Source organism: Solanum dulcamara, chromosome 1 (assembly GCF_947179165.1).
Source record: "Solanum dulcamara chromosome 1, daSolDulc1.2, whole genome shotgun sequence".
Taxonomy (NCBI): domain Eukaryota; kingdom Viridiplantae; phylum Streptophyta; class Magnoliopsida; order Solanales; family Solanaceae; genus Solanum; species Solanum dulcamara.
This window is the reverse complement of record NC_077237.1, coordinates 25,352,591-25,366,227: the sequence shown is the minus strand read 5'-3', so window position 1 is coordinate 25,366,227 and position 13,637 is coordinate 25,352,591. Positions and strand designations below refer to the sequence as shown.

The 13,637-nt window shown below is 34.6% G+C and overlaps 1 protein-coding gene across 1 annotated transcript; it reads left to right on the top strand.

The window, feature by feature from the left end:
• Nucleotides 1-214: 214 nt before the first annotated feature.
• On the top strand, nucleotides 215-1,927 carry LOC129887652 (uncharacterized). The gene is made up of 2 exons (XM_055962828.1): nucleotides 215-735; nucleotides 1,581-1,927. Exons 1-2 carry the CDS (start codon nucleotides 493-495, stop codon nucleotides 1,899-1,901), a joined length of 564 nt encoding a protein of 187 aa, XP_055818803.1. The 5' UTR covers nucleotides 215-492; the 3' UTR covers nucleotides 1,902-1,927.
• Nucleotides 1,928-13,637: the final 11,710 nt, after the last annotated feature.

Genomic DNA, 13,637 nt, shown 5'->3' with positions numbered 1-13,637 from the left:
TAATTTGAACCATTTTAGAAATGGGTTTAGAATTCATTAGTTTTGGGTGTAATAAAAATAGATGCTAAAAAATATTTGACTGAGCCATTTTGAGAACTAATTTAGCGGCCATTATAATTAGGGTAAATTACCCTTTTACACATATTCCCCTAATATATTTACTTTTATTCCCATATACATCAAAAAAATTTCAAATTCCCTCCTTTTCCTTTCTCTCTCTATACCTCACTGATACATCCGCCTCTTCCTTCATCCTTGCCCTAATTTGCTCTAGTTAATTTGTTATTCTTCAACTGTTAATCAATTTCAAGGTTCCAAATAAGGTATATTTCAATCTTCCCTTATATGGAATTTTACTTCATCCTCATTCAATCTGATTTCTCCTAAAATTTGTATATTTTGATTTCTTCTGAAAATCTTTGAAAAATCTTCTAAATTTTTATCATTTGCTTTCTTCTGTAAATCTTTCTATTTTTGTTTCTCATACCTTCAATGATACATATGGAATCCGTTCATGGTCTCAAACAGTCCAATAAAAATCAACGAATTCTTGTTTCTCCTAGTTCTGATTCGTCTTGGGAAGGTTACGACGAAGTTAGATCCAAACATCGTAACGATCCAGCAGTGATGAATAAGCTACGTGAGAAATTGAAGTCGAAAACTACAGTTAAACATGCACCCAAAGAAATAGACAACAAGATTGAAGGGGTTACAACATGCCCTAATCTCCCAAAGGTATGTGTTCAATTAAGTTTTTGTTTTAGAATGAAAATTTTGTGAAGGTTTTAATGATTCTGATACATATCATTTATGTATCAGATACATAATGTCTTTTTAAAAGGAATTTTTTTGGAGATTTTCTATTTCTGATACATCATGTTTAAGTGTCAGTTTCTGTTGTTTTAATTTTTAATGATTCTGATACATATACATTTATGTATCAGATACATAATGTCTTTTTCAAATGTAATTTTTTGGAGATTTACTATTTCTGATACATCATGTTTAAGTGTCATTTTATGTTGTTTCAAGTTTTAATGAAGCTGATACATATCATTTATGTATCATATACATAATGTCTTTTTCAGATGCAATTATTTGAGATTTACTATTTCTGATACATTATGTTTAAGTCTCAGTTTCTGTTATTTCAAGTTTAATTATTCTGATACATCTACATTTATGTATCAGATACATAATGTCTATTTCAAATGCAATTTTTTGAGAATTACTATTTCTGATACATCATCTTTAAGTCTCAGTATTTGTTATTTTAAGTTTTAATGATTCTGATACATATACATTTATGTATCAGATACATAATATTTTTTCAAATGCAATTTTTTGGAGATTTACCATTTCTGATACATCATGTGTAAGTGTCATTTTTTGATATTTCAAGTTTTAATGATTCTGATACTTCTACATTTATGTATCAGAATATAATATATAACTGTTTCTGATACATCTTCTGTATGTATCAGAATCTCATCTCATGGATCAGATATTTTAATGCATATGATACATCGTATTTATGTATAAAGTTCAAGTTGTATTTAACCATTTTCATGCCAATGCAGGGAATGAAATACGTCATCAAGAAGATCCCGTCCCACCCATTGAGATTCGGAACGGCATATAGGGCTAATTTTCTTGATGATTTTGAATCATCAATAGGTGAAGAAGGTATAAAGTTATTTAGGATGAAATTTCTATTCCAAATACTGGACTACATGCCGAATTCTTCCATTCAAGATATGCCACACTATTATGGAATTTTGGTTGTCGAAAGGCCAAGGATGGTTATGTTAGCGATACCGAAGATCCTAAAAAATCTAAGAGAGATTTCATATCTTCTAGTCAAGGAGAACCGATGGACGTCGAGTAGTTTTTTTTTTTGAATTTTGTATTAGAAGAATGTACAATTACCAGACTTTTAAGTTTTTCTCATGTATGAAACTCTAATATAAGATGAAAGTTTATATATCATATTATCAAACATCAAACTTGACTGCTTCTTGATTCTGATACATACTATTAATGTATCATATTCTAATGTATAAAACTTGACTGCTTCTGATACATATTGTTAATGTATCATATTCTAATATATAAAACTTGACTGCTTCTGATACATACTGTTAATGTATCATATTCTAATTTATCAAACTTGATTATTTCTGATACATACTGTTAATGTATCAGATTCTAATTTATCAAACTTGAATTCTTCTGATATTGTATATGTATCAGCATCTTATGTATCAAGATTTAGTGATTCTGATATATCTTATTTATGTATCAGAATCTCATTTATCAGCTTTAATGAATCTGATTCATCTTGATTATATATCAGATTATCATGTATCAATATTTAATATTTCTGATACATCTTGTCTATGTATCAACACCTCACGTATCAACCTTTAATGTGTCTGATACATCTTGTTTATGTATTAAAATTCTCATTTATCAAAATATAATGATTCTAATACATCATGTTTATGTATCAGATTCTGATACATCTCATGATTCTGATTGAATTTGTTTTCGCACTGATGCTCTGTTTTTAGAATTTTCCTTGATCTTCATAACTATTTTGTTCTTAAAAGGATTCTTTACCTTATTTAGCACTTTAATTGATTGAAACAATCAATCATAACTTAAATTACGTTACTATCCATAAATAACTCACAAGCATTAATTATTTTACACCCAAAAACTGATGTATCAAGAAGGTGAGTAATGTATCAGAAATTTGAAAAAAAAGGGAAATCGGGTAATTTAAGAAAAATGAGGGATACATTGTAATTGAACTTTTTCACTATGGGATTTAGGTAAAGTTTACTTATAATTATGATTGCACAATAGCTGATAAAACATGTCCCTTTTAGCAACAATTAATTAAATTTAGTGACAACTTAATTGGATGCTAAAAGGTGGAATGGGTCAATTTAGGAATGGATTTAGTGGTCATTATATTTGTCACTAAAAAATTATTGTTAAAAGCATATGAATTTTTGCGGCAATAAAGACTACCTTTACCAGCACTCGTTTCTATGGCCGCTAAAGCCTTTAGAGACCCCATGAACAACGACAAAAAGCTAATTACTGGTATATGTTATAGCGCTAATAATTATTAACGCAAAAGGCATTTTTAATTGCTGCTAAAGACCTTATTTGTGGTAGTGAGCTTGCTGTCTCTCTCTCTATATATATATGCATGTTGTCTGTTCCATATATAATGCTAGTATAATGCATGTTTAGGAAATAAAGGGATAGATATGAATGATATCTTATTGTCAAACTCATGCAATGAATTTGTCTTAAGTACGTATGGTTTTTCAAGGGTGGTTGTTTTTATTATGATTGTGATTGTGTGATATCTGTAATTCATCGTGGCTCGAGCACCACATTTGGTACGAAATATCTACTGATTGGCTCAGATACCACGCATGGTACAAATTACTATATGATTGGCTTGGGTACTATGCCTAGTACAAATTCTATTATGATTGGCTCGAGTAAGACGCTTGGAACAGATTACTATATCATTGGCTCGAATATCACTCCTCCTATAGGTTTTATCATGGTTGGCTCAGGTATCACACTTAGTACATGTTACAATATAGTTAGCTCGAGTATCACGCCTGATACATGTTTGATAATTCTTTTGTGTTGGTTCCATGAGTGAACCGAGTGTATTCGTTGTGATGTGTTTATCATGTTGGTCAGAAAGTTGCCGGGTTATTGTGTTTAAATATTGGGATGGTTCTTGAGTAGATTGGGATTGCATGTTAAATACTTCAAAAGATGTTTAAGAGATCCTTGAGTGGTCCGGGTCGCTTGAAAGGTAAGTTGGGCTCAGGTAAGGGTTAGCATGATAGTCTGTACATATATCATGTGGTAGTTAGGTCAAGTTAATGACCAGAGGTCTTATTCTTAGTTGATTTACTTAAATTGTGTATGTCTTTTAAATAGTCTAGAATATATTTGATTAAGGTAGGCAAGAGCTAGGGTAGGATTGAGAAGCCTAGGGTGCCATAATGGGTAGACTTAAAAAGACTAGGATGGAATAAAAGGTAGGCTTGAGAATCCTGGAATGGCACAAAAGGTAGGATTGGGAAGCCTAGAATGACACAAAGGGTAGGCTTTGGAAGACTAGGATGGCCTAAAGAGTAGGCTTAGGAAAGCCTTAGGTTGATGAAAGGGTTGAATATTTAGTGGTGGAGTTGGTAGCAAACTAAGGTAGGAAGCTAGAATCAAAATATAGTAGTTTATGGGTATTATACCCGGGATAGTAAGAGCATGCGATAAAAGACTTGGGTGGTGTGATTTTATATTGCACGTTTTCTTCTAACTATTGCATGATATTATATGTCGGATTTGGATCGATCGCTGATGCCTACTAGTACGTGTTATTTGTAATACTACTTTTGCTGCGACACTTGGCATAGCTGGTTGCAAGATTAATGATGTTTCTTATGTGAAAACAACGATGGTCTTCGATAACTTTTACTCCTCTCCGCCAATGGTGGAAGCTGTGTCCACTTCTCTTTATGTTATTTCATGTTCTTAGATTCTCTTGTACTTGTTTAGATTAGTTCCTAATGAGTATTTTAATGGTTTTTCTTCAAAAGGTTTTCATTGTGTTTCCAAAGATTTTTCTATTGAAAGTTAAGTTTGAGAAGGGTTTAGTCATTATCTTAAAATGTTATAGCATATTTGTCACTTTTCTGCTGTACCTGTTTTAAATCGAGTGGTAAGAATTCTCTTATTTAGGTGTTAGAGTAGTTGTCCGCATGACCCTGGTAATTGGATTACGACAGTTTGCTATTAGAGCCTAGGTTATTGATCTCTAGTACAAGAGCAAATGTTGAATAAAGTTTTATGAATTGATGTGTTGACGTCCACATCTAATCTTCAAGGAGCTATGAAGCATTTTAGGAAGTCGTTCCACTTCTTTCTCTTCTTTTGTGCGGTCTATGCTTTACTTGTATGGATTAAGTCCAATTGATATTTCTGGATTCCAATTAATATCTCAATAGAGTTAATTGAAGTCATTGTCTCCGAGTGAAATGACACAAGCAAGGAAAGTTGGAACCAAGAAGATTCTAACTGGTATCTGGCGTTAGAGGGTGTGTAAATGTATGGATGATCAGCTAATGGTCATCCATAACGCGAAATAGAGGTAATGAGCTTGGCTTGATTTAGTGATGAAGTTGGATATTGTGATTATGTGCATTGCATTGCTTGAATGACTGAAATTGTGTGAAGTGTTCTTGCTTAGATTATTGTGATATGGTAGTGAGGAAGGTCATAACTTGGTAGGTATGATGGGTTAATAATAAACTGTTATGTTATGTGGTTAACTGAAAATTTTGTGTTAAAATTGGCATGGACTTACCGTTGGTAAAGATGATAAGGGAAATTAATGAATTGTGACTATAGAGAAACTCTAATTTCAGGACAGTCGGTATTAGTTGGGAACCATGGGGAAAGGGCTATTCTTGTACAATAGAGAGAATGTGAACTGATTTTTGGTGTTATTCATAATTAATTTTGTGATATTATGATGCTGTCTTAATTAAGCATTGTTGGGGTTAGTCTTGAGGTTATAATTGAGATCATAGAGCGATTTCAAGGGTTATCACTAATAACACGGGATGTGAAATAAAGGAATTCTTGTAGGATAAGAATGTTATATCTTATATTTCGAGGAAATTGAAATCTCACGAGAAGAACTACCCCACCCATGATTTGGAGTGGAAAGTGATGGTATTTGTCCTTAAGATTTGGCGACACTAATTCTATGATGTCAAATGTAAAGTGTTCATGGATCATCGCATCCTACGACATGTGTTTACTCAAAAAGATTTGAATTTGAGACAAAAAAAGGTGGATGAAATTGTTGAAGGATTATGATGTGATCATCCAGTATCATTCGGGTAAGGCCAATGTGTTGGCAGACACATTGAGCCAAAAGACGCTTAACATGGACAATTTGGCTTGCTAAGGGTGTCTACGTGACCCTTGGATAAAAAGATCAAACTATAACATCCAAGTTCATGCAGTTAGGAATTTCAGAAAAGAATGGAGTGTTGACTAGTATTGAGGTTATGCCTATATTTATTGAGGACATCAAGGCCAAGCCATTTAAGGATGAGTAGATTAATAAGCTTCGTAGCAAGGTGGGTATTGGGAGGTTCCAAACGCCACACTCAATGCTTGGGGGTACTTAGTTTTAGAGGGTGGATTTTTGTCCCTCAGATTTAGTATTTAGTTTAGAATGTGTTGGCAGAAGGTCATGGTTCGCAGTGCTCGATTCATCTAAGCATAATCAAAATGTATCGGGACTTGAGGCGACAAAAACGATAGGATTAGCCCTCGATATATCGGTCTCTTTGAAGTTTTTGAAAGTGTGGGGCTGATAAGTTATAGGTTAGCATTACCACCCAGTTTATCCGTAGTCCATCCATATTTTCCATGTATCCGTGAAGAAGAGATACCATGGGGATGGGAAGTACATTATCAAGTGAGATTCAGTCTTGCTAAATAAGGACTTTCAGTATGGGGAGTAGCCAGTTGCTATTCTTAATCAAGATGTCCAGAAGTTGAGGACAAAAGAAATGAGATTAGTGAAGGTTCAATGGAAGCATCGTCCGTTAAGGAAGCCACTTGAAAAACTAAGAAGGATATGTTGGACATATACCCTCATTTGTTTGAGGATTCAGGTACTACCATTTTCTTAATCTAGCCCAACTTTTCTTGTTAATCGTTCAGGAATGAGCAGTTGGTAAATTGGTATATATTGTAATGACCCTTTAGGTCATTATGGGTGAGCTAATCGTTCAAGGAATTAGGTTAGAAAATTTTTTGGTTGGGGAGTTGAAAATTTCAGGTTGGGCTAGATTCAGATGAATTTTGAGCGAGGTAAAGCCTAGGAAAATTCGAGAAAGGATTGGATAAAATGTCTAAATTTGGATTGGTTTTACTATTAGCTAAGATGTTAAGAAGTCCGTAGGACTTTTCGAAAGTGAATTAGAGTGAGTAAAACTCCTAGTATCGAACAAAGCCTGAAGGGATTGGTTTGGAACATCAAGGTTTGAAGGTGTGTTGCGATATGGACATTTATTTTTGGAGATTTCTGAGGTTTTGTCCCGTGCAACCCGCTAAGGTGGGGGACACACTATTATACCTGGTATTTCATTCCCCTTATAGCTGGTATTCCTACTACGGCGGTGACACTATAGTTGGGTTAGTCCCACTTTATGCAGAAAATTCCCTAAAACTGCTTATTATCTTACAAGAACATTTTGGGGAGTGCAGAGGTGACCTAAGTTAATTTTCTTAAGTTATCCATCAAAATTATCTCTAAAGGTAAGTAAATTACTCTCCTATCTTGGTATGTTGAATTCTAGGCTTTAGAGGCGGTATTTGTGGACCTTGGAGAGGTTTGGGTTCATCAGAAGGTGGGAAAAATCTGGGTTTATGAGTGTTTTTGACATAATACCTTGGGTTGTTGATAAAACAGTTATTCTTGATTTATTTACCATAATTTACAAGTTTAACCTCTAAATTGATAGTTCTAGATGAATTATTGGTGGGAGAGCCTTGGATTGGATGGGGGAGATCATGAAATTGGCATGGGGTTTGAAATTAAGTTATAATCCGGGAATTTTAGGCCAATTGTGATTTATTTTGTACTTGTGTTATTATTTTAGACTAAGAACGAGCTAAAGCTTTATAAAATGAGTCAAAAGTTTGTGATCAGACTTCTGCAGCAACTGCTAGGCGCCAAGTAGGCTAGGCTTGACTAAGTAGTTAGACTTGTCTCTATTTTATGATATTATTGTAGATTGACAGGAAATTTCATGCTTAGGCCATCGAGCACAGAGTCGGGAGTACACATTTTTTTGCTTTTTTTTTTTGGGTTAGAGGATTGATATTGTGGGATTCATAATTTATTTTGTTTACTTTTTAGAATTTTCTTTATTAAAGATCCCTTTTTCTCTTTTTTTTTCTCTTTATTACTTAATTCAAATATTATAAAAATATTCTCTCTCTCTATCACACACACACGCTTTTTTTGTTGTTGACTTTTCAGATTTTGATGCTAACTTTTTGGGAATGAAAATTTACTATTTAATTAATAGGATTCCTACCATTAAACACATTCCTTGTTAATTTGATACAATTTAAAAAGATTTTCTCTCTCTCTCTCTCTTCAATTTCATCTTAATTCTTATATCTCTGTTTACTTCTTTCTTTAATTTTATATATGTTAGTTAAAAACGGAAATGAGTATATTAAATGGTATACATTTTGGGTTAACATTGGTGACCATTCCTTTTGTAACCATAATGAATAACTTACACCAAAATATAATGAAATTTCATTCTTATTATAAACTATTATATTCAAAGCACTATTTTATAATTTTAGTTTAAAAAATAAGTATATTAAATAATGTACATTGTGGATTAAGTTTGGTATACAGTTATTTTTAACCACAATAAATTACTTACACCGATAAATAATTAAATTTCACAAGAAGTAAAATTATGATTATGAAATTAAATTTTGTTATATATTCAAACTATATACTACCTTACACCATAATATCATCAACTATCAATCAATATTTATCATCAAATAAATAAATAATTATACCAACATATATGAAAAAATTACCAGTGTTAGTAAAAATTTTATTCATCAAAAACTTAAATTAAAAGGTATTGTGTCTATTGTATTGTTTTAGAAAGCCACACCAACAAATTGAATAATTACACCATAATACATGTACAAATTATTATTTTACACCAAAAAACACATTCAATTGAATTTTTTTTCGCAATTTTAATTAAGCCATCATGTTGGTGTTTGCGTCATAAATGACTCCTTCAATCTTGAAATTTAGATATCTTCCTACAATACATTTCAATAAATAGTTAGTCACATACTAACCTACAACAGTGTATATCACCATAATATAATTACTTATTTAATATTACTAGTCGAGTCTTGAACGATGGTGACAATTTTGTATACACTTCATTCTTATATATAATGCATGACATACACCATCATTTACACCACAAAATAATCAAGAATCATACAACTTGGCTTATATATGATGCAAAATTTTGATTTTGCTTATATGTGCAACTTCAAATGCAACTAATATTTACCGTTTTATAACACTAATGCCAATCAATCCTACAATGCAACCCACTAATTAATAACACTATTGAAAATCAACCCACAAATTAATCATCAAAATGAGTTTACAAATAGAATTTTTTTTCGCAGTTAACGACATCGATTTACATAAAAATTGAACAAAATACCTTTAAAAAGAGATTTTCCAACCTAAGAAACGAAAAACTATACATTATAACAAAAATTCAAAACTAAATTAATTGATACATACTGTTATATTCCATATTCTGTCGTGCTGAATTAAAATTGACACACTGTTCATGTTTGTCATTGAACCACTTTTCAGAACAGAGAAGATAGAGAGTTTAATTTTGGTTACAATACATTCTTTTTTAGTTTATGAGAGAGAAAGCATTAACTATTGTTTGCGATATTTGTGGAAGGTAAATAACTAAAGAGGGAGAAATTAAGAGATTAGAATATTATTAATTAATAAAATATGCGCTGTCCTTGTGGTCAGGCCCTTCCCCGGACCCCGCGCATAGCGGGAGCTTTAGTGCACCGGGCTGCCCTTTTAATAAAATATGCGCTGTCCTTTTATGATTTCTATTTTTTAATTATTTAAAAAAAATATTTTTAGTGTTTTGTAAAAAATCTATTGCCATGTTGGTGAAAAAGTAAAATTATTGTTATATAATTATTATTTAGGTGCTTATTTTGTATACTTCAGTTTTTCGCCCTTCTGAATCTAGTGCGGTCCTGTTGAGCCAACTGATTCCTGTCCTTTATGATTTCTATTTTTTAATTATTTCTTTTCTTTTTTTTTTCCAAAAATTTTGTCTTCTTTGTTTTTATTCCTTTTCTTGTAAATATTTGTTTGTCATTCCGACTTTTATTTATATGTTTCTTGACCTTTAGTTACATTCATTAAAAAAAAGACGAAGAAAAGAATAAAAAATATTTTGATTTATAAGTTTTTTTTAACTTCTTGAAATTTAATAACATGTTGAATTGTTGAATTTTGTAGTTTTTGGTATTAATTCAAGGGCTTAGTTAGCAATTTTCGTTTTAATTAGGAGAAATTTCTTGAGGTTACATCCCAAATAAATTCGTCTAATGCCTAGACATATGCCCAAACTTATGGGGCTTACGCTTCACGAAATTTTCACCGACACAGATCATGTCGATACATTTTTACTACGCCCTGCCCCAAGCTCGCCGCTGAAACACATTTAAATCACCAGCAACTTTTGAATGCCTTTATGTTGAATTAGAAGAGAAAGGCAGGGATAGGAAATTGTTTAGGCTAGCCAGGGTGCGGGAGAGAAGGGCACGCGATGTGGACTAAGTGAAGTGCATTAAAGACGAGCATGGAAAAGTATTGGTAGATGAGATCCTCATTAAACATAGATGACAGTCATACTTCCATAAACTCTTGAATGAAGAAGGGGATAGAGAGATTGTGTTGGGAGATTTGGAACATACAGGGAGGCGTCACGATTTTGGGTGTTGCAATAGTATTACGGTCGAAGAGGTTAAGGGTGCTGTACGTAGGATGCTCTGGGGAAGAGCGATCGGACCTGACGAGATTGGAAGAGCGCGAGCTCGGTAGGTTTGGAGTGGCTGAATAAGCTATCTAATGTCATCTTTAAGACGACAATAATGCCCGAAGAATGGAGGTCGAGCGTAATGATCCCTTTATACAAAAATAAGGAGGATATCCAGAGCTGCAACAACTATAAAGGTATCAAGCTTCTAAGCCATTCTATGAAAGTGTGGGAAAGAGTGGTGGAGATGAGGGTGAGGAGAGGCATGTCTATTTTAGAGAATCAGTTCGGATTTATGCCGGAACGCTCAACTACAGAAGCTATCCATCTTATGAGGAGACTGGTGGAGTAGTATAGGGAGAGGAAGAGGGACTTGCATATGGTATTCATCGACTTAAAAAAGGCTTACGATAAAGTTCCACGAGAGATATTATGGAGATGTTTGGAGGCTAAAGGTGTACTTATGGCGTACATTAGGGTGATCAAGGACATGTATAAGGGTGCCAAAACCAGGGTAAGGACAGTAGGAGGGGACTCAGAGCACTTCCTAGTTGTGATGGGGTTGCATCAAGGATCAGCTCTTAGTCCATTTTTATTTGCCTTGGTGATGGATGGATTGACGCGACAAATTCAAGGTGAGGTGCCATGGTGTATGCTTTTCGCAAAAGACATAGTCCTGATCGATGAGACTCGTAGCGGAGTTAACGCTAAGTTGGAGGATTGGAGACATACCTTGGAGTCTAAAGGGTTTAAGCTGAGTAGGACCAAGACAGAGTACTTAGAGTGCAAGTTCAGTGAGACACCTCAGGAGGTTGGCGCGGAAGTTAGGCTTGGTGACCAGGTCATCTAAAAGAAAAGTAGTTTCAAGTATCTTGGGTCTATCATGCAAGGTAGCGAGAGATTGTCGATGATGTCACACATCGTATTGGGTAGGGTGGATGAAATGAAGGCCCGCTTTCGATGTGGTATGTGACAAGAAGGTGCCACCACAACTTAAGGATAAGTTCTACAAAGTAGTGGTTAGACCGGCTATGTTATATGGGGCGGAGTGTTAGCCAGTTAAGGTCTCTCACGTTCAAAAGATGAAAGTTGCCGAGATGAGAATGTTAAGATGGATGTGTGGGCATACCAGGGGCGACATGATTAGAAATGAGGTTATTCGAGACAAGGTAGGAGTGACCTCGGTGGAAGACAAGATGCGAGAAATGCGACTGAGATGGTTTGGGCATGTGAAGAGGAGAGACATAGATACTCCAGTGCGGACGTGTGAGAGGTTGGCCATGGATGGTTTTAGAAGAGGTAGGGATAGGCCGAGGAAATATTGGGGAGAGCTGATTAGACAAGACATGGCGCAGTTACAGCTTACCAAGGACATGACCTTAGATAGGAGGGTGTGGAGGACCCATATTAGGGTAGAAGGCTAGTACATAGTCTCGTTATTCTTTTGTATTAGTAGGCGCATTAGCGCACTATAATTTCTTATGCTCTGATTTCTGTTATTATCTATTACTTTCTGTACTTTAATTACTCTATTTATCTGTCTCTTTCGTTATTTGCTTTCCCATATCGCTTTGAACTTCTTAGCCTTATCTGACCTCCTTTTATGCGAGCCGAAGGTCTCTCGGAAACAGCCGTCCTACCTTGGTAGGAGTAAGGTCTGCGTACACTTTACCCTCCCCAGACCCCACGTTGTAGAATTTTACTAGTTGTTGTTGTTGTATACAAAGATCATATGCATATGCAGAAAAACCCATTAGCAGCACATTGCATGAAAATCTAGGACATCACATTCCATTATCGGGGAAGCAACCTTAGTTTCTTAATCCATTTATTTTCAAATCAATTAAACTAGCAGTCAAGAGATCATAAAGGAAACATCCTTCATGCAATTGCTGCACCACTTGGAATTGGTTCTAACAACCAAGTTGAGGTACAAGCTGCAGTCATAGGCATTATCTGGTGTATTCAACATGGCTACAGCAGGGTTCTACTGGAGGTTGACTCTGAATTACTTGTGAAATGGCTAAAACAAGAGATCACATCTCCCTGGACCATCAGGAACTACATCACAAACCTGCAGGAGCTGATCATAATGCTGGATTTCTTTCAATGTAAGCACATCTATAGGGAAGCTAACTTTGTTGCAGATACACTTTCCAAGCATAGCCACAGTGTAGACAACATGGTTCAATTCTACAGTGCTCAACAGCTTCCTAAGGAAACAAGAGGATACTACATCTTGGACAAAATGGGGATGGCAAACTTTAGGAGGACAAAACTAAAGAGGATCAAACAACCTCCTTGATTTGTATATCATTAATTGTAGTACAGAATTCCCTATGTATAAATTCATAGATAGGAATTTTGTAAAGGGGAGAGTCTCCCTTGTTTATTGTCTTCCTAGAACAATCAACTTACCCCTTGAGGTAAGGATTAGAATAGATATCTTCCTTTTTCTTTTCCTTTGTGATTGTGCAGGTACCTGCAGATCAGAAACATATCAGCCAACAATTGCAATTCACTTCAGGTATCATGCTACTTTGAGCCTTGGGTTGGACTTGCAGCAGCTGAGTTTGGAGTTCTTGCACCAATACCTCAACAACATAGGCCATACTACAGCAGCAACAGTGATAGCAACTGAGCAACAGCAGCAGCAACTCAACAGCAACAACAGAGCCCAGAAGCAATCAACAATCCTCAACAAATACACCATGCAACATCAAAATGACTCCAGCTTGTGCAGTACTACAGAAAATACAGTATATGCAAAGACCAAGAAGTTTCAGCTCAAACGGACAATTGGAGACATTAGTCGAGCGACCTTGAAAAAGTTAGCCGACTTAAGCCTAATGAGGGAGCAATTTGCAATTTGGAGTTTCCAGGCCTCCAAATGTTGCAGGACTACAAAAAATATAGTAATTGCAA